We start from the raw sequence: 27,122 nt of genomic DNA on the forward strand, positions 1-27,122 counted from the left end.
GTCATCAACACAGAGCTTCACTTACTTTTTCTAGCCTGCAATGAACAGTACATCGGTCTGTGGTGTTGGTTTAGTTAGATTGTCTTTGGCTAACATTGGGAGATCAGATAATGATCAGATCAGATTTAATTGATAATCAGTGCAATGTAAATGGAGTGTGTGAACGTGTGAATCTTCACTGCTACGCTAAAACCTTTTTACCGTCTCCAAAAGGGCAAAATTCTCTTCACCTTCAATGGAAGTCATTGAAAAAAAAAAGAGATCATGAAATGTAATCAATGATCAATGACTTTTTTTTTTTATAGATTTTTAATTCATAATTAAATAATTAATCATTATGTACTGGTGTATATGTACACATGTATTTGTGTTATATATATATATATATAAAACCCACACCAATTAGCCATAACATTAAAACCACTTCCTAGTTGTACTATTAGTACTATCGTCACCTACAGTGGCTCCTGTCAGGGGGTGGATATATTAGGCAGCAAGAAAAAGAGATTTTCCAGGTCATTTTGGAGCTTTTCTATTGGTCCGTTCGTCATGAAGCTCAGATACAGTATAAAGAACCACTGTCTGATTGATGATATGGCGAGAAGTGAAAATCATAAAAATGGAGACAATATATACATATGCAAACACTCACAGTACAGTATATAATGCACCATTTCATAAAATATGAGTACTATGGGATGTCTTTGAGGAGCGCGATGGAAAAGGGCTTTTTTTATAAATATATAAATATAAAACCTTTTTTTTTCCATGTTGAAAAAAATGGGCTACTTCAGCACTTTGCCACATTACTCATGGCTCTTTTGATAATTGCTCATCACCAGATGTGCTGCTGACATTTCGAGCAGCACTGTGCTGACTATAGAGCAGAGCGCTTTGTGCTCTTTATTCGTCCTCCTCTGTGCTCCCCCTTCCTCGTCCACGCTCTCTTCACTCAGTCTGTCTCTCAGCCCCCATGGTTATTAACATACCAGCATAAAATATATGCATAAAGCGTCCATTTATTTATTTATATGTATGTAAAATGTTCAGTACACGTCTGGAAAACATGGAAGTAGTCGGAACCACTGCAACAAACCGGTATACCTCAGTATAATGGGGTCTTTCATGTTAACGCGTGTGTGTGTGTGTGTGTGTGTGTGTGTGCGTGTGTGAAAGTGAAATGTCAAGAGCTTTTGCTTTGGGGCTGCATAAACAGGTTATTTAAATAGCGCTCAAAACTTTGCATAAAAAAAAATAATTACCATAATTGACAGGTCACTGTTGCCTGACCTCCTCATCACGTCCCACTAATTTAAAGGACCCTTCGGTCATTTGCATACATGAAATTCTTTTGTTGGTTCAGTTTTTCGCTCACCGCATCCGCCGCGTCCTCTTCTTCACAACGGGTCAACCTTGCGGCCTAGAGCTTTGAATTTCGCCCGAGCCTTCGCCACCGATTGCCCTGCTGATGGGGTGTTACTCCGACAGGGCTTTCCGCAACCAGGTGGAGAAATATGCCCCCGCAGGTCCACGAAAATGTTTCTCATGGTTATGGAACGATGCCCTCGGTGTACTCTGTTATAGCCAAGCATGTAGCACAACATGAGCCATGAAAAATTCATAGTGTTGGGGTTTAAGGCTGCTAAACCCCACCCCCCCCCAAACACACACACACACACACACACACACACACACACTATTCCCCTCAGAGAGACGTCCACCTGTGTTAAGATCTAAAGTGCTGCGCCGTGCCGTGCTGTGCCGTGCTGTACAGCCGCCCGGTTCAGATCCGGCCCACGGTGGCCTGTGCATATTTGAACCGTTTTGCATAAGACTGCACACTGAATATTTACCACGTTAACACTTGACCTTCACCGAGAGTGACTGTGCAGTCTGAACTTCTTTACCTCCCCCTCCATCCTGCTGCTCTTCTTTTATTTTTTTATTTTTTTATTTATTTTTCTTGTTTACCTGCTTTTGAAAACCTGCAGTGCGCCATATTTTGCTCAGAAGACGTCGTCAGCAGGGACTGTACCATTAACATGCTAATGCACATCAATCATGTCGGAGGAATGGACAGGAATGGACATTTTTCTAAAGGTCAGAGGCCATCCAGTGGCCTGTCCGAGCCCATAACGTGTCTCAGAAAGTCACACCGCTCAATAGACTGAGCCAAAGACTGGACCTTTCCATGGTGGCAATTGGACTGGATCTGCAGCCGGAACGGCAGCAGCATATTGCATGGCGGTCATCCTGTACACGCAAGGTTTCTGTCCTTCCAGGCTGTTGCTTACAAGAAAGGTGCAAACCACAAATGCATGGGCGGTTTGTCTGGGGGGCTTGGCAAAAAAAAAAAAAAAAAAAAAAAGTAATTATGGTCAAAACAATTTTTTTATATTTTCTCCTTTGTACGAAAATAAATGGTAAAAAAAAAAGAGGAAAAAATGTCTTTTTGGACCCCTTTTTTGTTAACTCCCCCATAATGCATTGTGTTTGCCCTTTCTTGTAGGGTCAGCCGGCCAGAAAGGGAAAGAGGAGACTCCGCCCTGCCAACTCGGCCCCACCTCGGTCAACTCCACCCTGCCCGCCCTGCAGGGCGCCACGCCCCCTCCCGCCTCATCCTCCCATCTTGCGTCCTCCCAGCTCTTGGGCCGCACCGGGGTGGGGCCCAACTCAGCCCCGGGGCCACCCCCAGACCCGCCCGCCAACGGGACACACCCCCCCTTCTCGGCCACGGGCTTGGGGCAGGACTTCTACGGCGCCTCCGCCGCCGCCGCTGCCGCTGCCACCTTCCCCCTGGCGGGCAAGGTGTCCCTCAACTCCCTCTTGCAGCGGCAGCTCATGCAGACCTTCTACTCCAAAGCCCTGCAGGACGGCTCAATGCTCTTCGCTCCGGCCCATTATGCTCCGGGCCCTCTGTCCCAGAGCTCCCTGCCGACCCACCAGCCGTCCTGCATCAGCCCGGACGCCAATGGCGGGACGACGCCCTCGCCAAGCCGCTCGGAGGGCGCCGGCAGCGCCTCGGAGGGCGAGGACATGGACACGGCCGAGATCGCCCGGCAGGTCAAGGAGCAGCTCATCAAGCACAACATCGGCCAGCGCGTCTTCGGACACTACGTGCTGGGCCTATCGCAGGGCTCGGTCAGCGAAATCCTGGCGCGACCCAAGCCCTGGAGCAAGCTGACCATCCGCGGCAAGGAGCCCTTCCACAAGATGAAGCAGTTCCTGTCCGACGAGCAGAACATCTTGGCCTTGAGGAGCATCCAGGGCAGGCAGAGAGGTGAGTGTCCAGTGTTTTCTGGCTCTTTAAGGAACGCTGGACCCCCAAGAATGCTGGTGTTGCAGTCGCTCAATAAATGGTCGCTGGCTTTGCCTTGAATGACCTCTCGAAGAGTGTAAGAAAGGCTTTGGGGACTGAAAGTTTGACTGAAATCGGCTGATTTATGGAACAGATGTGGGCGACTATCGATTTTCAGGGCTTGTTGGCAGCATTGGCCTTCAGTTGACTAGTATCTGGACTGGATCCTGTTGAGATTTTAGCCACATGTTGGTTCCTGGGCACACCAGCATTGTAGGGGGAAGCGTTCCTTTTGTTCTTGAATCTGCTGCATTTTGGAGATCTGCATGCTCGTGTTTTGCTGTTGACCTCAGGTGGTGTAAGAATGTAGACTCTCAGACGCTTCTGACCGAGCATTCGTATGCATTTGGGTCCGTGACATTAACTCCCAGGCGTTGTGAAAGTGGCATTAAGTAATAAACAGCCGCCTCAAACCTGCTCAAGATACTCACGCTGAACTCCACCTCGCCTCCGTCTCTCTGCATGTATCGATCCAGACGTCAGTTTAGATCCTTCACATCTCTTCCATCACAACTCATTTCCGCCCGGCCGAGCTTCTGATCGTCCTTCAGGCTCCGCGGCCCGTCCTCACCGCCGCGCCAATCCATAGCGAAACCTTTCACTGATCAATAGTATCGACCAGGAAGGAAGGCAACGGTAAGTCCCGGAGAGTTTCGATCCACGCCGCTCGCTCCAGTTCCGGCCCCAGAGCGCCCGGGAACGTAGGCGGTCTGCAATAAGGGTCTGCTCTGACCTTAGATCTGTAGCCACCAAACGGAAAAGCATCAGATATCTGACCATAAAGGCTTGCTGGACTTCTTGAGCATGAGCTCGAGATTCCAGACGAGTGTAAAAAAAAAAAAAGAGAAAAAAAAGGCTGAGTTAGATCACAGTGATCGGAGAAGGCCTTCCTCTGTGTGTGTGTGTGTGTGTGTGTGGGGAGCTGAAACGCACTGGCCACATGGCTGTCCACTCTCGTTAAGCACTATATTCGCATTCTGGCAGAGTAGTGGACATTTGGGAAATGCTGGCCAGCAGCAGAAAGAGAGCCATGGGGGCTGCTGCCATATGCAAGCTTGAAAAGGCTTCCAAGCAACCTTTTTCAAGGCTTGAGTGTGAGTGTGTGTGTGTGTGTGTGTGTGTGTGTGTGTGTGTGTGTGTGTGTGTTCAGTTCTCAGTTGCTGAAGTGTCAAGTCTGGAGGTCTGTCTTCAGTAAGTAGTGCTAGAACTCTGCTTTTCCAGGCCTCTCTTTTTAATAACTGGAGCCTAAACCGTAATCTGAGGTTTTATGGTCAGATGTTTCACCAGTCCTTGACATAGAAGATGAGGAGGGCGGCTAGCTCCGCCCCCTCCGCCTCCTCCGACACCTAACTGCAGTCTGGATGCATCTGCCGTGGCTCATTTGTTCCAGGCACGCTTTGAAGATATTAGACGTGACCCGTGAACTTTTCATAAACATCCTCAGGTTGCGCTGAACTTCAAGGTCCATCGTCAGGTCCATCGTCAGCCATTCACCAAAACCCCCCCCCCCCCCCCCCCCCCACACTTTCCGCCCGCCTCCCTCCACCCGCCTCCCAGGCCATGTTCTAGCATTCTCAGATCTAGTCAAGCCAAACCGCAAGCCTTTTTTCATCTTGTCGTCCCTTTTTTTGTCGTTTATTTTGACAGAGAGCCCAGGCCAGGCCCTTAGCCGAGTGTTTCAGGAAGGTCCGAAGCGGAGAGCCGGCTCCGAAGGCGCCCCGCGGACAGGTGTGTCCCATAGTCCTTTTGTATTTCCCTCCCCACTGTGGGTGGCTCTGGTGACATTGCCTTACTTGTGTCTGTTTGTCTCTCTCCCTCTCAGAGCTAGTGCACTGGCTCTAGTGCTGGGCTGTCGGACATTTGATAGAAACCAGGGTTGGCTTTTGTCAGCTGTAGCTAGCTTGTAGAGATGAGATACTGGTATTGGTGGGGATCAGTAGTGGGCCGGGGAATCAGCTGAGAAGGTCGTTGGACGTTGTAGAAACGGCCCGGGTTCTTTACATTAGGTCAAAATCTCAGCCATGTTAGCCCCGTATGAACATGCTGGCTGGGGAATGATGTCCTACTTTGGGTTATCCGCTATGGGGAATTCAGGGAGGTCAGTCGTACAGATTATGTGATGTATGAAATTTGAGACGTCCAAACGATCAAACGACCAAGCGACAACTGCCGGACGGTCTTCATGAAGCACACTTGCATGAGAATTGGAGCACTGCACCGCTCCATTGTCCTAACCAGTGTGATTCAGATTCGCAGCCTGAAGACCAGAACAGCAGTCGTTGCCCTTTTATCCTCTGTGGCTTTTTTCTGTGTATTCTTTCCCATGGTGTAGAAATCTGTCTCGGCCACCTCCAGCCTAGCTCCCCCTCCCATCCCACCCCCACAACGGCTGCCTGATTGACGTCAGGCAAAAGCCCCGATATATAATTTAGGCGTTTTTTTTTAACGAGTGCCTGCGTGCCCGGGGCTGGGTGGTGTCAACTTGGCCTTTCCCAACGAGCGGGTGTTACGCAAATACCTCCACTGGTCAAATAAACATGGCCATTCGCTCGTTTGGGGTTTCGCGCCGGTGGCCCCAAGCTGTGTCATCCATATTCCAGCCTGCAAGCGACGGCATTAAACTATTACAGAAAGTATAGCGTTGGCCAGAGGCGCTTACCAGGGCTTGGCACGCTTTTTTCGGGACAGCGGGACGCCGGGTTTTCGCGGTCGAGTCGAGCACTGATGGGCACTACTTTACCCCTCGGTCAGAACACGGCCTATTACTTCCAGGTCACACCGTTCCCACCCTGTTAGCGCACACACACACACACACACACACACACACACACACACACACACAACACATCCATTTTGAAATGTTCCCAGAGGACCACAGAATCGCACTACAACTGCATGTCACTGACGGTCAGCGAAGTCTTGTGACTGTTCCTCGTCCAGATACTTAATGAATGACTGTTGGTATTGAGGTATTCTGATTAATGGAAGATCAAAGTGCCGTAGATTCTTTGAAAGCAGCGTCCTTTGACTGACCTTAAATTCGCTGCGTCTTTCTCGTCCCCGCCTCTTCCTGTTCCTCCTCCTCTGTATCTGTATCTCCAGGCAACATCACTACCCGCATCCGCACGCCTGAAAGTGGCTCGGACGAGGCCATCAAGTCCATCCTGGAACAAGCCAAGCGGGAACTGCAGGTCCAGAAATCAGGCAAGTCCTTCTTCTCCTGGATCGTCTCCTTCATAACGTCCCAAACAATGAGTCAAAACTGTAGGTCCACCACCACCACCTGCCGCCAAAACAGCTCACTCTACAAGACCTATAAAAAGCACCCTGTGGTATCTGGCATCTCCAGAAGTGGGCAGGTCAGAGGTCGCCAATATTATCCACAAAAAGCTGGTCAAGCAGGGGCACACCTGATTCCCTTTGAGCAGTTCTATGAGGCGTCCACTTGCAACCACTCTGGCCCTGTGCGGCTAATATTTGTGAACCCTGCCCTGCCCTAAGCCAGCGTGGACTGAACTAGTTCCAGCACATCCCACAGGGAAACAGTGCACATGTACCTGGTGATCATGGGATGTAAAGGAAAAAGAGGACTCATCGTAGCATGCGGTGACCCAATGCTTGCATGTTCTTTGTAGGTGCCTTCAGCGGTGGACAGGCGTTAGCATAGGCACTCAGGCCCCATACACAGCAGGATGGCAATGCACTGTGTGTTGTGACACATTCTCAACACCCTGCCCTCAGACCACTGTTACCTCACCATTGCTGACCGGGAGTATCCTGCAAGCCCTGCGGATTCAGAGATCCTCCAACCCAGACTATAAGAACCGACTGTGTGGTCCTAATGTTTTGGCTCATTGGTGTATACTGGGATCAGCATATCAGTGCATGAACGGGTGCTCGTACACCTAATGTCCCGTAACAGCAGCATTTCCTGATGTGGTCTGTCTCTCCCACCAACAGCAGACATCACTCTTCCTCCCTCCTCGTCCGGGGGGTTGAGCAGCGGCGGAGGCAGTGGCTCAGACGAAGCCATCCGCTCCATCCTGGAGCAGGCGCGGCGGGAGATGGAGGCCCAGCAGGCCGCCCTGGAGCCCGTCCTGAAGGCCTCGTCCTCGTCCTCCTCGTCCTCTTCATCCTCCATCTCCTCCCTCTCTCAGGGCGACCTGTCCATGCTGTCCCCCAAAGTCCTGCTGCCGTCCACGCTGGCTGCCCCTCTGCCCGCCTACAACCCGCTGTCCCTGGTCCTGAAGAAACCCCCTCTGCTGGCCTCCTCCTCCCCTTCCTCGCCTTCCCCCTCCCCTCTCCTGGACTACAACAGCATTAAGAAGGAGCGGCCAGGGTCGCCAGGGCAGGACGGCCTGCCGGACGGCGGCTCCAAGCAGGCCAGGGTCCTGGACGGGACGTCTAGAGGCCACTGGAGGGATCAGTGGTGGAGCAGCTTGCATCAAGAGCGGCACAAAAGCCAGCCTGAGGAGAACCACAGTCTGGAGGACTCCAAAGAGGTAGGAGCCTACTTTTGATCTGCGAGTTGAATGCATCCGTCAAACGAATAGCGGTGCTCTCTGTGATCTGCATGGCTGTGGGCAAACTTTGGCACTGCAGTGAGCGTGAGGTACTCCTGCATGCTGCGTTCACAACTACAAATCTTCGGTAACACTTTATCTTAAGGGTCTTTATAACACGTACATAAGCATTGAATTACATATTTACACAGCAACCCTTAACCCAGCTTAGCCCTGAATCACAACATGGTCATTTACTTCTCTATTTATGAAGCAAATGCCGTTTTATTGTGTTATAGATGCTTAAGCCAAGTGTTAGACATTTGTAACACTGTTATAACCCTGTTATAACACTAATAAAGCATAATGTCCAAATAATGAGTATTTATCTGGGTCTGGTTTTCAGTGTTATTAATAGAACACCACTTTATTTGATGAATAGCAGCATTCATAAGGCTACACAACACCTGCATAAGCCTTTCATAACTGCTAACGTTATAAATGTTATGCTTAGCTAGTGTCCAGCAAGTGTCCAGTGTCGTAACACATGCTAAGGTGAAGCGACATCAGCATTGGCCAGTACAGCCTTAATGACATCCGACACCTGTTGGAATAAGCATTAATAATAAGCCTTAATAGCCTTACAAGTGCTGCCCTTCATTAGCATGCAAGCCTTTATTTTAGAGACCTTTATGCTCGTTATTTACCGTACATAAATTAGCGACGATTGGCATGAACTGTTCATAAACACTCTACATACTGCTTTAGGAATGCTTATGTCAGTGCTTATGTATGTGTTATGAAGCTCCTGTCAAGGTACCCTCAATATAATAAGGCTTGCCAGTAGCTCAAAGCCTGAGTGTATGTATTTTGCATGGTCAGGGCGGGTTGTGGACGTTGTTAGCCGCCTTTCTTGTTGCTTAAGTGGGCTCATAGGTGTCCGTCGTAAAACAAGCATAACCGAATGGAGCTTAACGTCCCTTTACTCCATCCACACCAAAAGCAGACCGTCACGCCTTCACGTATAATTTATGGTATGGTCCAAATTAGCCAGGTCCTGGATGGGCTCTTTCTTAAAGAGAAGCCTTTTCGAGGTTGTAGGTCAAGTGCTGTCCACTATGCTGCTCTCCCCTAAAGGTCAAAGAAACTAGAGCAACTAGATGTGCAAATGCACACACAAAGCTTGTCTAGTCCCGGTAGAGAAGTGCTGCCAGTAGATTAGGACTCTCTGGAGCAAATAATAAACATCATGACCCTATTGGCACCATGCTGTCTAATAATGCCAGGCGTGGGCTAGTAGAGGGGTATAAAGCCCCCCAGCATTGAGGAGCTGTGGAGCAGTGGAGGAGCTGTGTTCTCTGGAATCATGATGATGGTGGAGCTCCACTCAGTACTTTTGGGATAAGTTGGTGGTGGGATGATGATGAGGTGGGGTGGTGATCATCATCCAACATCCTGACCTCACTATCACTCTTGCTGCTGAATGCAGTCAAATCCTCACAGCAATGCTCCTCCTCCAAAATCTGGTAGAAAGTTATCCTCCCTGGACAGTAGAGAGACAGTTACTCCAACAATAGCCATTTTAATAGCCTTGATTTCAGAAGAAAACAGTTAATGAGCAGGTGTCCAAATACTTTTGTCCATTTAGTGTATAGTAGCCTGTTTATTTTTAAGGAAAATGATTGGTTGGGAAAACAAAACACAATCTTGAGACGTGGACGTCCTTGAGATTAATTAATAAAATTAATTAATAAAATGCCTGAAATATTAATAATCAATACTGGGGGGGGGGGGGACAAGTCCACTATATAATGTCCAGTCCTAGCCGTCCCCTGGCCTGGCCATAGCCTCTGAAAAGCCTGCGGCTGGCTTTCCACCTTTCGCCTGGCTGCCAGCCCCCTGTCTTGTACCGGATGGCCCGGAACTGACCGGTGGCTCCCCACCTCCCCCCACCCCTCCTCTCTGTGTGTCTCTGTGCCAGACGCTCCCCCGGCTGCTCGAGGCCCCTTACTACTGGAGCGAGTGGCCCCACGCCGGCTCCGGCTACCTGGAGCTCAGCGGCCCTGCCCCGCCCCCTCCCGGCCCCTCGGCACGGCCGCCCAGAGCGCCCGTGCCTCCTCTGGCGCCTGAGCAGTGCGAGCTGTTCTCCTGCCGCGAGCTGGACACGGCCGAGCTGACCCAGCTGGTCAAAGAGAAGCTGGCCAAGAGCGGCGTGTGCCAGCGCTCGTTCGGAGAGAAGGTCTGCTGCGTGTCCATTTCTCTCTCTATATATATCTCTCTATCTGTCTCTCTCCCCACCAATCCTAACACCCACTAACCCCCTGTCCCCACTCACATATTAGTCTGTAGTGTCTGAGAGCTTGTCGGACGGTCACTGAAGCCTCTTTCCACTCTCCTGCGGGCCCCCCCGAGTTTTAGCCTGGTCATCAGGAGGTTTGTGAATAAGCCAGAAGAGTGTAAATGGGTAGAGAACTGAGGGCCGGAATCCAGCACAAGACTGACCATGTCCCTGATCTAGCACACCTGGGACTAAACCTGGGGGGCTGCCTTAGCAGGACAGTCATCCAACGCTGCAGTAACCCAGCCCAGAACTAGACCAGTGCTAGCCTTCATCCTCCCGATAAGTCCTTAAGCTGGGCCAAACTTGTCCATAACGACGGACCACATTTCAGCTCCTACCCAATTTGCACCCATGCCTAGGTGACATGCTGGTAACTACACCCCGCCACCCCCACCCCCCCTTCCTCAGCTTGATACTAGCCAACATGGGTACAGAATTGGCCATTAGTGTTCTCTTCCAAGCGTGTTGAGCTGTTGAGGGCCGGAATCCAGCACAGCATGGCCATTTCCCGAATCTAGCACACCTGGGGATTAGCGGGTCAGTTGAATCAGGGCTGCCTGAGCAGGAAAGTCATCCAACTCTGCAGGAATCTGGACCATAGCATTTAAGGCTCATGGTGTAGTCCCAGGTCTCATGCCGGTAAACTGCCACGTCGCCTTCCTGATTACTTGTCGGTAATTCCCAGGTAAACAGGCACATGTGAAAGTGGCTTAAAACCGAATACCTCCCGAGTTTTAGACTTCTTACATTAAAATCTCCATCAAACACATCAAGCACCGCAGCTGAAGCCTCATGACTGATCCAGCATTCCTGCCCCCCCCCAATGAAAGATGTAGTCTTCAGAGGAATGCTAGAAGCCGCCTCCTCCATTCACCACATGTGACTAAATTATCCACAAGTCAATCAGTTCTGATTGCCCAGCCTGCCATCGCCCCCCTCCCATCAGCCACACATCTGTTCCAGCGGAGCTGGCTGGCCGGCCCGGGCCGGCCCGGGCCCTTCCCCGCCGCCGTGCATCCCTGCCGCAGTCCACTTTGAACTGGATTCAATTACGCAGCACTCCAAACCAAATTATTTTCCTAAGGGCTGCCTAACGCAATAAGACCATTAGCTTTTGGGCTAAATTCCACCCTGTTTTCGCACCGTCCTCCCTTCAAAGCTGGCCCCGGCCTTATTGAATTTGGACACGGCCCAGGAAGAAAGTAGGCCCGACGGCCGTCTCGCTTTTCTCCCTTCCGTCTCCCCCGATCCGAGAGAAGCAGCTCGAGCTGCTGTGGGATGGAGTAAAGGCTGCGCTGCTCTCTAGGGTTTTCCGTCTGGTTGCTTGCGTGCATGTTTCTGTAGCCGGTCCGCCCCGTCTAACCCGAGCGCATGGACACCGACAAGCCGCTGTAAGGTCTTCTTGTAAACAGAGACTCGTGTTGGCAGTGGAGTAACATGTTCCTTCCCCTCTCTCTCTCTCTCTCTCTCTCCACCCCCCTCCCTGTGTGCGACTCAGGTACTAGGTCTGTCTCAGGGGAGCGTGAGCGACATGCTGTCCCGGCCCAAACCGTGGAGCAAGCTGACCCAGAAAGGCCGCGAGCCCTTCATACGCATGCAGCTGTGGCTGAACGGAGACCTGGGCCAGAACTCGGTCAACCAGCCGGCCCAGACACAAGGTACAGTACACACACCGGCCTGCCGCAACACCAAGATGCTGACCTGCTAGCAGGTCCAGGTCTACCTGACCTATAGTGCCATGTGTGGGTCAGTATAATTGGTGAAGATTATAGAGCTTTATGCCAGGTCAGTACAGGCCTGTTCTCCAGCTCTGCTTTTTGGTTCTGCTGGATGTTCTGGTGAAGGAGCTTCATGGTTTGTCACCTCCATCTTTTAAACTCTCAGGAGAGAATTTATATAAAGAAATAAGCCACTGTGTGACCTTAACATGGGTCAACGAATTATTATTAGACCAGTCATTTAGTCTAGGGTTGCAATATTCTGGGAATTTTCAAAGTTGGGAAATTTACCACGGGAATTAACAGGAGTAAAATGGGAATATTCGAAGCTAAAAGTGAGAAACTTGCATATAGTTGGTCAAAAATACAGGTTTCTAGAAATCATCTGGACATGTGCTGAACATGTGATGGAGGAATGGACAGTGGATGCAGGGGGTGTGGCCTCAATAGCCCTGCAGTGTACCATGTGTCTGGGATTGAGGATGAGCTTTGCTATTCAACCGTTTTGTTCATACATAATTACTAATTATGGCCAAGACTCACAAGACTCTGCTTCAGTAGATTTCTTTACCAACCATATGCAAGTTTCCCACCTTTAGCTTTGAATATTCCCGTTTTATTCCCATGAATTCCAGTTAATTCCCACTAATTCCCAGTGATTCGATGGTAAATTTATTTGTATTGTTATGCCTTTGTCTGCTGTTGACAAAAAATGGCACATTAATGATCATGATATAGCTATATATTGAAATTATTTCCTATTAATTCCAAAAAAAAAAATAATAATTGCACAAGTTTCCCATATTTTAATGGAAAGTTTGCATTTTGGAGCTCAAGTTCCCATGGAAAGATCCCGGTAGGTTTTTCCACCCCTTTGCAACCCTACTCAGGTCAAATCAGGGGACAGAAAATGGAATATACCAAAGTGCCAAAGCTAAAATGTGAATTTTACTCGGGATCATGTTTCTCTTTCTTCCTCCCTCGTTATTTTTGGTCTGTAATGACTCTCCTGTCCTGCGAGCTGTGAACCCCCCTCCCGTCCTCTTTTGTAGCTTTTAGGGTTTATGAGAGTCTCTGCCTCCTCTTTTGTTTTGCCCGGCTGTGTGAGCAGTTAATGCTGCTGTTAAGCCAAATGTGAAGAAGCTTATTTGTCCTTTAATGATGTGGAGAGAGGACTGTTAGAGGAAGGCTCTGCCCCCGAGGAGTCAATGAGGGCCAGTATCAGGAGACCTGTCTGTACAGCCCTTAAATCCAAACACACTTTTCAATATCCTGAGGGTCGCGGGGTCATCGTACGCCTCTGCCCAACCCGTCCCAGGGGAGTCTGGACTGCTGTCTGTCTGGACACCCAAATTGGTTTTATGCCAAACACACACACACACACACACACACACACACACTGCACTCATGTTTCTCCTCCCCCTGCATGTAATAAATCTCTCTCATTTGTCAGTGATTGCACTGCTGGTCGCTCCTCCTAGTCATCCGCACACAGCTCGGCCTGGTACGTCACAAAAACACGGTTAAACACACACACACACACACACACACACACACACGGGTGTGTGTTTGGGTGGGTGGGTAGATGGATTCCACATACTGTACTGTACATGCTGTTCTTCCTTGGAGCTTCTTTGGCAGCTTTGGGTAGGTGCTGACCACTGCGTACCGGCAACACCCCACAAGACCTGCCTGATGTTTTGGAGACGTCCCGTTCGAATTAGATCTGCCAATACGCTTGTAATTACGCCGTTACGCGCTGTAGCGTTCGGCTACACTTTGCTATGTAGTTCTGTGAGATGGAGGTGAAATGGGGCAGTGGAGAGGGCGGAGGGAGGGGTGTGGAGGCGGAGGAGAATCGCTCTTAGAGGCTCTATAGTGCTGCTCTAATCAATTACCCCACGCTAACACTGATGCATGGTAATTACCAAACCCCCTTAGCCTACCGCTCTCCAGCCGCCCATTAACATGCAAATGACTGGCCAATCACGGCCTGCGGAGGGGAGCGGGGGAAGCTGGGGGAGAGGAGGGGTCCACAGGGGACTTGTGTCCAGTCTCTTAGACAGGGCTCCCTCCCTCCCTCCCTCTCAAATCACCTCGTAGCCAAATCTCTGGCAGGCGTCTAAGAGAGTGGGAGAAATGGAAGCTGATGGATTTTAATGAACGGAGAAAAACTCCTGAGACGGTCTGACAGCAGACTGTCATACACCCATCAGCCATAACATTAACACCGCCTGCTTAATACGCAGTAGGTCCCCCTCTTGTGCCACCACAACAGATCTGACTATTTGAGGCATGGATTCCATAAGACCTCTGAAGGTGTCCAGCTGTGGGATCTGGTCAGCGGTAGTGAGCCCTGTAAGGCCTCCATGAGCATCAGTGAGCCTTGGGTGCACATGACCAGATGTCCCACGGGTCAATATTGATATCCTTTAAGCACACCCACCCAACTCTACACACTACAGTAACTCCGCCCCCCCTCCTCCTCCTCGGCTACGGTCACTGAGCTACAAGCTATTTGCTTGTTACCGGATTAAAAGACTAATTAAGAATAATAACTAATGAATGAGACAGATAATAAACGCAAATAAACGTAATAACTGAATAATAAGACTAATTATTAACAGTAAGAAATGGATAAGACTATTATTTAGGAGTAATAACTGAATAATTAGACTAATTATTAACAGTAAGAAATGGATAAGACTATTATTTAGGAGTAATAACTGAATAATAAGACTAAGGAAGACTAAGAGGAAAAGCTAATTCTAGCTTTATATGACTGTTGTCCCCTGTGAGGACACTGTGGACAGGGACGCATCCAAACATTGTGGCCAAAATAATTAAGCGTAATAATAATTAAGCGTAAAACCTTTAATAGCAGCTTAATAATAAGAGTAAAACCTTTAATAATAGCCTAATAATTAAAAGTAAAACCTTTAATAATAGCCTAATAATTAAGAGTCAAACCTTTAATAATAGCTTAATAATAAGAGTTAAACCTTTAATAAAAGCCTAATAATTAAGAGTAATGGCTAATTAATACATCTAATAGAAAACATTAATAACTAAATACTGAGACTAATAATTCAGACTAATAGTTCATTAATATGACTAATAATTCTCAGTAATAACTGAATATTAAGGCCTGTGTTTGGGGGTTAATGGTGCTCTCTTGTGGAGGCAGAGTCAGTGGTGTGTGTTAGTCTCTTGCTTCCGGGATGAGCTCAGCTGCGAAAACAAGACGGCATGAAAAGACGGTCGTCTCGCATATAAGCCTCAGAGATGTGCGCACACACACACACACACACAGAGCAAAGATGCACCCCCCCGCCAGGCCTTGTTAACAGTGGCTGTGAGGCCTGCTGGCCTGCGTGGGTCAGTGGCAGCATGTCAGAAGGCCAGCGTTTGCCCCAGCACCATAACTGCCCCCCCACCCCCCCCAAAATCCCGCAAGAGCCACATGTCACCACCCGGAACGCTGTAGCGGAGCCTGATCCAAAGAGACTGCTCTTCCCTCTCTCTCTAGCGCTCGCTCGTTCGCTCTCTCTCTGCGGCCTCCGCCGGCGTGGCAGGAAGCTAATCGATAGTGACGGCTTCCCATGACTGCTCACTTGTGGCCCGCTTGCAGAGCAGGACTGCCGAGAGGGATGGAGGGATGAGTGGGAGGAGGAGAGCGGAGAGGAGAGCGAGAGCATTCTAGCTTTGAATGTCTATTGTCCCCTGTGAGGACACTGTGGACAGGGACGCGTCCAAAAACTTGTGGCGTTAAAGGAGGAGGGCGGCGTTTTGTAAAGGAGTCGATGTGCTTATCTTACAGATGTGTGGACGGTCTTATACAGCACAGCTGGACGTTACTGCGGTCTCTGTTGGCTGTGAGCATCCAGCGTTTCTGTGGGTGTTTGGCTTCAGTGAAGGGGTTCACCAAAGTTCTCTTAATCTGCTATATTGACAAAAGTATTGGGACACTTGCTCATTCATTGTTTCTTCTGAAATCAAAGGTATTAAAAAGAGTTGATCCTGCTTTTGTTGGAGTAACTGTCTCTACTGTCCAGGGAAGAAGACCGGCTTTCTGCTAGATTTTGGAGCAGGAGCATTGCTGTGAGGATTTGATTGTGGTCAGCAACAAGAGCTAAAGTTAGTGAGGTCAAGATGTTGGATGATGATCACCACCAACCCCCCTCACCATCATCCCCAGCTTATCCCAATTGTATTTCATGGAACACCACCATCATTCCAGCTTAATGCTGGGGGTCTGTATACCTCTCTACTAGCCCACGCCTGGCATTAGGCAGCATGATCCTGTGCCTGATCCTGAGCCCCATCCTGTACTTTTGGGATGCCCTGGAGTGCTGGAACTCATCATCCAGCATCAGTAACAGACCTCACTGATGCTCTTGTGGCTGAATGCAGTCAAATTTTCACAGCAATGTTCCAACATCTAGTGTAAAGTCTTTCCGGGAGAATAGAGGCTGTTGCTGCAGGTGTCTGCAAACTTTTGGGAATATAGTGACCATGGTGTCATTCCTGCAGGTCTTTTAGAAACAGGAATGGACCTCACCGACAGGGCCAGCCGACTGGGAGTGTGGTCACTGACTTGGGTCACAGATATAGACAGATGGACTCCAGGCCTGGGTGCATGCGTGTGTGAGTGTGTGCAGTCCAAGGCCGGCAGCTGTCCACTGCACAGGCAGCAGTAGTGTGGAGTAAAAGTTAATTAGAGACAGAGCGTTCCTTGGAGTGCTCCTTAGAGCAGGCCTGCGGGACTCATTCTGCTGTCAGAGGGAATAACGCTCCCGTGTTCAAATATGGATGAGGATGGTTACTCAACTGACCGCCTAAATAAACCCGAGTTGCTGCCCGTCTCCTGTTTATGTAAGAAGCGGAACCAGTGAATCAATGAAGCACTAGCATTCAAAAGGCTGCAGATACGTATACACCAATTAGCTTCATCAAGTTACGCACACACAGCTTGTCTGGTCCATTTAGAGACGTACTGCCAATAGAATAGGCTCTCTGGAGCAGATCAATAAACATCATGAACCTATTGGCTCCATGCTGCCTAATGCCAGACGTGGGCTAGTAGAGGGGTATGAAGCCCCCCAGCATTGAGGAGCTGTGGAGCAGTGGGAGAACTGTGTTGCTCCATCCAGTACTTTTGGGATGAGTTAAGGGGTTGGGGATGATGAGGTGGGGTGGTGATCATCATCCAACATCCTGACCTCACTAATGCATTTGTCACTAAATGCAAAAAAATCCTCACAGCAATGTTCCTCTAAATTTTAGTTGAAAGCCTTTCTACTTCTCTAGACGGTTGAGACAGTTACTCCAACAAAAGCAGGATCAGCTCTTTTTAATATCCTTGATTTCATTAACATGTGAATGAGCAGGTGTCCCAATACTTTTGTCCAATTAGTGTATGTATGTCAGCAGTAGATTATAAAAGGTCTAAGGTTATAAAAGGTTAAATGTTAGTGGTGGGTTAGCATTGATGGACTAAGTTTAGGCCTAATCTGGATCTGGCTCATACTGGTTCGTCTGAGGCTAGAGGAGAGGATCACCTTTAGAAAAGCTAAAGCCTGAGTCTAGTGTCCGTGTCGGCGTATCTCCGCCTGATCACCGTCCTGAGAAACATACTGATGTCGGTTTCCTTCTCTTTCTCTCTCCTCCTCCTTCCTCCATCCCCCAGAAGGCACCCCAAAGACGTCGGGCAGCTGCAGCCCGGCCCCTGAGTCTCCGCTCAGCTCGGCCGAGGAGTCGGTGAAGAGCTTGGGGGAGCCGCTGGGCCTGCAGACCTCGGGACACGAGCAGCCCCAGTCCAGCGAGCCCTCGGAGGGCTCCCAACCCAGCACACCCCTGCCTCTGCCCCTGCCCCTGTCCAACCTGGGCCCCTCTGGACTCAGCATCCAGGAGATGGTGGCCATGTCGCCTGAGCTGGACACCTACGCCATCACAAAGAAGGTCAAGGAGGTGCTGACCGACAACAACCTCGGTGAGTGGGCTGTGCCGTTGAGTCATTTGTCCATCTGTCCATTTGTTCATCTGTCTATCTCGCCTTGTTTGGGCAGTAAGGAATAGCTTGTCATCATGGACCCTAAACTAATGTCCAAAAACTTGTCCCATTTCTTAACTGTTATGGCCTTAAATTACTGTTCCTTACTGTTCCTGTGCTGTTCGTAGTCTTGCAAGAACTCGTAGTGGGTTTTTGGTGTAACTGACTGACAGACGGAGCTTGACAACAACTGCCAGATTTAAATGACACTGTATGGACAAAAGTATTGGGACACCTGCTGATTCATGGTTTTTTCCGATGTATATTAACGTTTTTTGTAGTATGAAATTAAGGGGGAAAAAAGCACATCTACAAAATCTGGACTGGACACCGTCGATGCAATTCAAGACCATAACAGTTAAGAAATGGGACAGAAGTTTTGGGACATTAGTTAAGGGTCCAGAACCACTGAAAAATGTTTTTTTTTTTTTGAATTTTACAATAAAAATTCATAATGAAATGTTTTTTTTAGTATAAAATTAAGGGGGGGGGAAAGCACCTCTACAAAATGTAAAATCTGGACAGTAAACGAGACTTGGTTTAGTTTAGTTAGCAGTATTTCGTCCAGTGCAGAAATCACAGCTTTGTTCTTTCACAGCTTTATTATTGTTAAAAATGAGGGAAGTCTTTGCGGGTGGGTGTGTCCAAACATTTGACCAATACCGTAAATGTGTGTGTGTGTGTGTGTGTTTTTATATATATATATATATATATATATATATATATATATATATATATATATATATATATATAGCATATAGAGCAGCACAGACCGCCACCATGTCTGTTGTTCATTCAGCTGCAGGCTGACCTTTACTGCGGTCACTGTTCTGGCTTGGTTCTCCCTTTCCCACATATTGCTCCAGCTGTGTTGGGGTACCTCTCCACAGGCCTATGATAACCCACTGCACCCTCCATAATGAAAACACACGCACTCGCTCCAGACGAGGAGACTTCTCTAGGAGCCCTTTTTTCTGACCGGTGAATGGAAAAGGCTGCAGAAACGTGTAAAATTAGAGCCGTTTGGGGTGTTTGTGTGTGTTGGGGGGGTGGGGGGGGGCTCGCGCTGCAGGGAAATGATCTCAGCATTGCTGATTGAGTTAAAGTGAATGAGTTCACTTTTCCCACTCGCTGACTTGGTGGATGAAGCTGCGTCTTCGCGTGGATTTGGCCTGTTTTCGGAAGGACGTGCGCATTAAGAGTGGAGGAGAAAGGCCAGACGCGTCTGCAGCGATGACTCTAATCACTTCTGAGCCCGAAGAGCGCGGCCCGAACGCTAAAAGAGGACCAGGGATTGTTTTCGAGTTCTCCGAGGGCTTAAGGTTTTCCATCTGCTGGGCTGGGCAGGCCCCAGATAGGTGTTTTCATAACAGCACGGTTATGATTAGGAGTGGGAGGGAGGCGGGAGGGCTTAGATGTCGAGAGCAAGGCTGGTCTTTTTTGGGCACTTTTCCTTTTTCCTGTTGAAAAAGCTGTTCTGCTTCAGACGACTCTTTTCTATCTAACCTTTCGGGTCGTTAAGTGTTTCTGACGGAGCTGCAAAACGACGCCATGTTTTTTTTTGTCTGCAATATTTTAGATGCAGCTTATTACAGCTAAATATATCATTAAAACACTGTTTCCAAACTTTTGAACAGTTGCATATATGTTGAACTTCATTGAAAGTGAGAGTGAAAATAGAGCATTTCTATTGGTCCACTCATAATGGAATTTGCACACACTATAAAGAACAACTGCCGTTTTTTTAAATGATACTATATGGACAAAAGTATTGGGACACCTGCTCATTTGTGGTTTTCATCCGATGCTAGATTTTGGAAAAGCATTTGAGGTCACAATGTTTGGGACGATCACCACCCCCCACTTCATTATCCCCAGCTCCCCAACTCATTCTAAAAAATACAGGATGGAGCACCATCATTCCAGCTCTGTACTTGTACCCCTCTACTAGCCCACGCCTGACATTAGGCAGCATGGTGCCAATAGGGTCATGATGTTTACCTGCTCCAGAGAGTCCTATTCTATTGGCAGTACTTCTTCTCTGCAGGGACTAGACAAGCCGTGCGTGCGTGCATTTGCACATCTGTGCCAGCAATGGGTGCAGCTTAAACTAGCTGAATGCATTCATTAGAATTAGAGGATGTCCACAAACATTTGGACACAGTGTACTGTACTGTACTAAAGGCAGTGCTATATAAAGGCTATGCTGAAGGTATTGTCGCTTTGTTGGTGTTGCAGGTCAGCGCTTGTTCGGGGAGACGATCCTGGGCCTGACGCAGGGCTCCGTTTCGGACCTCCTGGCCCGGCCCAAGCCCTGGCACAAGCTCAGTCTGAAGGGCAGGGAGCCGTTTGTGCGCATGCAGCTGTGGCTCAGCGACCCGCGCAACGTCGAGAAGCTCATGGACATGAAGCGAATGGAGAAGAAAGGTAAGGAGTGTGTCGATTTTATTTATTTATTTATTTTTTATTATTATTATTTAGCTCTGGAGGTGACTGATTGGATGTCATCGGTCATCTGACGTGGTCACCTGACGTGGTCACCGTTAAATATTCGGAAGCCTTTTGTTTGTCTGCAGTGCTTTAGAGCTTTAGAGCTTGGCATACTGACTTGCAGGCCTGCGTTTCAGGGGGTTAATGCTGGTACGGCTGGTATGAATATTTTACGTTTCTTATATTAAAGCTTAAATATAAATGATGGCCCAAATTAAACAGCTTCCACCATGCTGACCATCAGCCTGTCTCTGCGAGCTGCCGGGCGCTGGTGTTAATGGGATAAACTAATGGAACATAATGGAGTTTATATTCCGAAATCAAATTCACACGTTATTGCATTAAAGTAGGACTGCTATCGTGCTATTATTTAAGATCCCAGCTCCTCAGAGATGTAGACGTCTACCAGAGAGCGAGAGAGCTGCATCACCTGGGTTGTTCGGGGTATTTCAGGGAGGTTTGCCAGTCTTATGATGGGCAACATTTCTGTTTCCACTCGTTAGAGACCTCGAAATGAAGTGACGGTGAGGTCATAACTACAGCAAGTACGAAAGGGATCAGGAGCCAGGCTTATTCTAATGGATCGGGTACTGGCTACTTTAATCCCAATCCTGCTCCGAGTCTTTGTTTTAACCGCGGTGTTCAGAGCGCCATCTAGTGTCCTCAGGGCGGCATTAACGGACGCTATCCCCAGCCGGCTGCAGCAGCAGTGCGGACGCTCTCAGGAGGTAAATAAAGGAGTTGGAGCTATTTTACAGTGGAACCTGAAAACAGACCATAATATCTGACCCATAATATCTGAACCGCTCTGTTTTTGTTCTAATGCTAATGCTAACACACACACACACACACACACACACACACAGCACATTCCCCCACTATAAACACACAGTTCTTACACACCAGTAGACCAACAACCACAGAAACCAGTCCAGAGTGTGTACCACTACACACACACACACACACACACACACACACACACACACACAAACAGGAAGTGCTGTAAAGGAGCTGGGAGCTGATTGGTCCAGGACTGGATTATAAGATATTAAACACTATAAATCAGTGATTTTAATAAAAGTCTCGACTAAACTAAATCAGTCAGTCCAGAAAGTCTGATTATAGAATCTGATCCTGAAAATAAAGAGATTTGGAAGATCTGACCATTTTTATTTGCATACATTTGCAGAGATGATGTTGGTGACAGCCTAAAGCCACTATTTGTTAGCAACATTAGCCCAGGATCTCCCATTCGAGACTAAAGACGCTAACGGCCCAAACGAGCCCAAATATTTCGTGGCTGATTGACGGCATCTGGGCTAATTGATGGATTTTGATTATTAGAATATTTAAAGTAATTATTCCTTTAAGGGGGAAAGTGGAATAGCCACGCCACCAGTGTCGCTGATACCGCATTAGCTCACTGTGGAGTGGTCCCCCGCCGCAGTGAGACGGTATGGAGTAGAGGGGGGCGCTGCTACAGTGTACCGCAGCCACAGTCCGCACCTGTCTTGTAGGCGTTTCTGATAAAACGGCCATTTTAAGCTTTACATAACGGTTTGGGTGAGCATGTAAGGGTCCGCTGTGGTCGGCTCGTCTTCGCTTTATAGCCGAAAGCGCTGCTTCAACAGGCCACCACTGCGTTTTCCGCTCTCGTCCGTCCCTCCTCCGCCATCGCTGTCGTCTTCCCGCTCCCTCGCTCCTGCTAAAGGAGTCATCCCCTCTGCGCTGTCGCCCCTCATCAGCCTCCGCCATGTCACTCCCTTCATTAGATGTGACAGGCCATGGCCTCGCCGGGCCCTGCTTATTCAAAGTCCTGAGTGCTCATCGTCATCATCATCATTAACGTCTCACTGCTTCCCCTCATCTCTCTCCCTCTCTGTCTCTCCCTCTCTGGCTCTCTGTGTCTCTCGCTCTTACTCTCCCTGAAGTGAAGCTAAGTGCAAATTCTTGGAGTGATTAGGCCTGTTTAACGCTTCTCTCCGGCACGGAATGACATTACTGCTCTTTTCCCGAGCGCGGCTGGTCAGAGGCCTGGTCATTAACACACACACACACACACACACACACACACACACACACACGTACACTCGCACACACTTACACTCACACAGACCCCACAGAGCTACAATATATGTCCCCATTTTTTTGTGGACACCCTTTCTAACGAATGCATTCGTGCACTTGAAGTTGCACCAGTTGCTCACAAAGATGTGCAAATGCACACACACAGCTTGTCTAGTCACTGTAGAAGACCTACTGCCAATAGAATAGGACTCTCTTCAGCACATGATCCACCTTTCAGCACCATTCAATACTTTTTGGCTGAGCTGGGGTGGTGATCATCCAGCATCCTGACCTTCTAAATGCAATCAAATCCTCACAGCAAGCCTCCTTCTTCCCTGGACAGTAGAGACAGTTACTCCAACAAAAGCAGGATAAGCTCTTTTCCAGCAGTGTCAGACCTCTGACCGCATTGGCCCAGCCGAGCTCAGAGCAGGCCTAGAGACAGGCCTCGCTAGACGTCCCAGTGGATCCATGACCTCGCCTACCCGTCCCGGAGGAAGGCCAGAGGAGATGGGGAGAATGCGGGTGACCGCTGCCCAATAAAGCATCCTAATGTCCATGCGATGACCACTGGTAACCTGTCCAGAGGCTCCTCTCAGAGCCGCGGAGCGTGCTTTTGACCTCGGCAAAGTTAAACTCCGAGAGTTTATGGAGGCAGGCCTGAAGGAGAGCCATGCGTTTGACTCCAGCTAGCATGGGCTGTGGGTACGAAGCCAGTCAAAGGCTGTTGGAGGCTTCTCAGCATGTCTGTTTATTTTAGAAGGCCATTATTATTTTGGACGCTTTGCTCACTAACTCCCTGTTAATATTGGCTCCACATGCTGAAGTAGTTAGAATATGACCTCATCGGGCCGTTAGCGCTCTCGGACGCTTTGCTTTTTTTATTAGCCGCCCTCTGCTGATCAGAATAGCACCAGATTCACGCGCCGTGAATCTCAGTTGAGCTGTAACGCCTGAAAATATTCCTCAAAATATGGAAAGTGTGTTGTCATCATCAAAATAAGTGACGTCTTTCGTTCCCCAGTGAAATACACGGAGGGCCGAGTGCTGAGGCCCACGCTTCAAATGTTTGGTGATGCAATGCTGACACCTGGTGGTGGTTTGGAGGTTTCAGGCATGGAGCACATACTGGTGCAGTCTTACTGATACTACCCCTCATTCGGCTTTATGGAAACGAAACGCTAAGCAGTCACTGCCCCCTCTCCCACCCCCCACCCCCACCTCAATGAGCATTCAAACACTGTACCCATTTACTGCTTTCCATTTACCTCGGAAGTCGTCTCCTTGAGCTGGGAATGACGTCACACCCATAATAAACACTTCCCAGGTATAAATTCCAATATTTGTACAAAACAGCTGTCATAAGACCCATAATATGTTTATATTATATGTTATTTTACACCCCTAAACACCATGGAAACACATCCGCTGATGCACGCTGGACAGTCCTGTGTGTACGACTGCTTTAATGAGACGCAGACAGTCCGTTACTGTTGATATACAAGGTGGCCATCTTGGATTTTGAGCTCTGGTCTGTGATTCTCCCAATTACCGAGTGGGGAAATCCAGCTTGTGGGAGGGAACCAGTCCAAATGTCCCACAGCGTCATGCTCGTCTCACAGCTGTGAGCTTCTGTCCCCGTCTGCTGTCCCTGACCAACCTTCCGTGTTTGTTTGTTTTCCCACAGCCTACATGAAGAGACGCCACAGTTCCATGAGCGACACGCAGCCGGTGGACAGCGGCCTGCTGGGGACGGACTTCGGTCAGAGCAGCAGCCCTCAGCACCACCCTCAGCAGCAGCTGAAGAAGCCTCGGGTAGTACTGGCTCCAGAAGAGAAGGAAGCTCTGAAGAGGGCCTACCAGCAGAAGCCCTACCCGTCTCCCAAAACCATTGAGGAGCTGGCCACTCAGCTGAACCTCAAAACCAGCACCGTCATCAACTGGTTCCACAACTACAGGTACGACTGTCGCGGTCATACAAAATCCTCGTATCTCTCAAAACAGCAACTCCAGCCCGATTATTATGGAACGGCTTGACCGTATTTCTCAATCTCTCTCTCTCCCTCCAGGTCTCGCATCCGCCGGGAGCTCTTCATAGAGGAGATCCAGGCAGCAGGGGCAGCAGCGGCCAGCGAGGGAGGCTCACCCTCAGTCCAGCCAGGCAAAGTGGGCGACGGTGACAGCTGCGACGGCACTGAAGCGGACGCCGCGATGGACGACGGCAAGCCCGCGGGCCCAGATGAGGAGGCAGCCGCCACCGCCAAAGCACTCACTCCGTCCCACTCCCCGATCCTGAGAGACCCCACTACCTCAGCCGCTGAGGGGCCCGGGACCAGCGGCTCCTCCGGCCTGGGCCTGTTTGGCTTCCCCGAGACGGCCCCCTCGGCCTCCGGCAGCACCTCCTCCTCCTCCTCCTCACGCAACCCCAAGGACAGTAACCTGCGTAAGAAGAAGGCAGCCAACCTCAATAACATTATTCACCGGCTGGAGAAGGCGGCCAGCAAAGAGGATCCGTCCGAGTGGGAGTTCTAAGCCTCCCTGGTCTCACAGGCACGCACTCACTCGTGCACGTGTGCACACACACACACACACTCTCACACACACGCGCGCGCACACAGAGAGACGGGCTCCTACTACCTGTTTTCCCACCCCCACATTTGACCCAGGAGACCCTCCTGTGGGCACAGCCAAAGCCAAGCGTGGCCATCTTTGATAATGACTGTTTTGGTTTTTACTTTTTTCTGATGAAGAGGAGTGACCAGTGAGGCGGTGGACGAGACGGAAGGAAGGACAATACGAAAAAAAAAAACAGCGCAGTGGACCCGGGTCAAGGACACTTCCAGGTCGTTTCCTTTTTACTGAGATGAAGCACTTAGCCGTCCCATCGGCCACAGTGCCCCTAAACCTTCTCTCCTGCCGGACAGCCGGACTCACCCCAGCATTAACCACGAGCATTAAAGCAAGGCAGCCCAAAGGGCCGAGCTGCCTCGGTCACTCACTCACACTCTCTCTCTCTCTCTCTCTCTCTCTCTCTCTCTCTCAGTTAGGGCTCGTTTTGTCCTTCAGGGGCTTTTAAAGGGGAGGTCAGCTCATACCCACCTCAAATGTGTACACAAACTCATGCCCACCTCCCACTTCTGAAGCTCGCGGATTCTTCACACTGTTGAGGTTTCGTTGTTGTTACACTTCTGCGTCTTTTTCCTTTTATTATTACGTTTTTCAAGAAGCTCCGCCCACCTTTAGGACGCATCGGCAGAAGGTGGTCTCCTTTTTTTCGCCTTTTTTAAATGTGTGTGCATAGTATCGTCAATCAAAGGGCATCTTCTTGGTTTTATCGCTCCACTGTGTTTCTGGTGGAGATGCGAGAGGATTGGAACCAAGAGAAGAAGCGAACAACGAAGAAAAAAACAAACAAACGGTGAAACAAGCGAAGAGCGTCGTTACAGCGACACTGAAGGAACGAGGGGGAGGAAGCTTCAGCTGCGGAGTGCTTTCCTCTCATCGACCAGCCTCTCCTCCACGCCCGCCGGCCATCGAATGGCCGAGGATCCTCCTGCATTTCTTCAGCGTTTTTTTTTTTTTATTATTGTTTAGTTTATCTTTTTAAAACCGGGAAATCCTCCGACGAAGAACAAGTTTTTATATAGCAATTCGGTTGCCACTAAGAGATTGCACAGTCTATTGACTCTAAAGGACAAAAACAAGACAAAGCAAAATACACATTTTGGAAAGGAGAATTGACGCGTGTGGAAAAAAAATCACTTTAATTCACGTTTTTTAAGAAAAAAAAAAAGATGCAAGGTTTAAAAAAAAAAAACAGGACAAAAAACGAGACTATATCGTGGTAGCTGACGTAGTTTTTATGTTGTTGTTTTTTTTGGTTTTGTTACGTAGAGCTCTTAATATAGTGTACATCGACTTCACAGCTTTAACAGGCCTGTACACGGTCCGGTCCGCACCACTTGGTATACCATTTCTTATCGCCCTCCGTTTTAGACCGCCTTCAGGAAATCAACTTTAAATAAAAGGAAAATAAATAAATAAATAAATAGTTAAAAAAAAAAAAAAAAAAAAACACGGGCCGAGCGAGAGGTCAGCAGTGATGGATCTCCTTCGCAAAGAAAAGAAGAAACTGTCTCTTTAAGAAAGACCACGCCGTCGGCAGCTGTTGCAGGAAACCAGATCGACTGAGTCGCAGAGGATTCTGGGGGTTGTAGTACTGTAGATTCATGTGGTACTGTGTGAGGTTTGATTTAAAGGCTCTGGGTAGGTTCCCCACACGCGCCCCCCCCCCCCCCCGCCCTCCACCACCACCATCACCACCACCACCCCGACCCCGTCTCCCTTTTCACCTCCGAGGTCGCCAAGAAATGCACAGTTCACTTTAAAACCGTACACTCCGCCGTTCACTAGCGCCCGGTTTTACAGCCGTGGGAGGGGTCACGCTTCGGGTGCGAGGAGTATGTCCTGTGTGTTTCAGTCCGTGTGTGTGTGTGTGTGTGTGTGTGTGTGTGTGTGTGTGTGTGTGTGTGTGTGTGTGTATGGTAACCACCCTCCTTTTCTTCGGTCCAGTTTTTAGAAATGGAACTCATTC

The 27,122-nt window shown here is 49.1% G+C and overlaps 2 protein-coding genes across 2 annotated transcripts in view; both read left to right on the top strand.

Annotated features, from left to right (window-relative positions):
- The window catches only part of cux1b (cut-like homeobox 1b), a 171,508-nt gene that overhangs the window by 124,065 nt on the left and 20,321 nt on the right, over positions 1-27,122 (top strand). The gene's annotated exons all lie outside the window — the stretch shown is intronic.
- LOC140546194 (homeobox protein cut-like 1) lies at positions 2,491-26,561 on the top strand (the record flags this gene model as incomplete). The annotated part of the gene is made up of 8 exons (XM_072669410.1): positions 2,491-3,280; positions 6,461-6,562; positions 7,319-7,860; positions 11,700-11,859; positions 17,609-17,911; positions 20,210-20,398; positions 24,216-24,486; positions 24,598-26,561. Coding segments are annotated over 8 exons (2,820 nt in total), but the record flags the coding sequence as incomplete, so codon positions are not given.

The sequence above is a fragment of the Salminus brasiliensis genome, chromosome 23 (genome assembly GCF_030463535.1).
Source record: "Salminus brasiliensis chromosome 23, fSalBra1.hap2, whole genome shotgun sequence".
Lineage (NCBI taxonomy): Eukaryota > Metazoa > Chordata > Actinopteri > Characiformes > Bryconidae > Salminus > Salminus brasiliensis.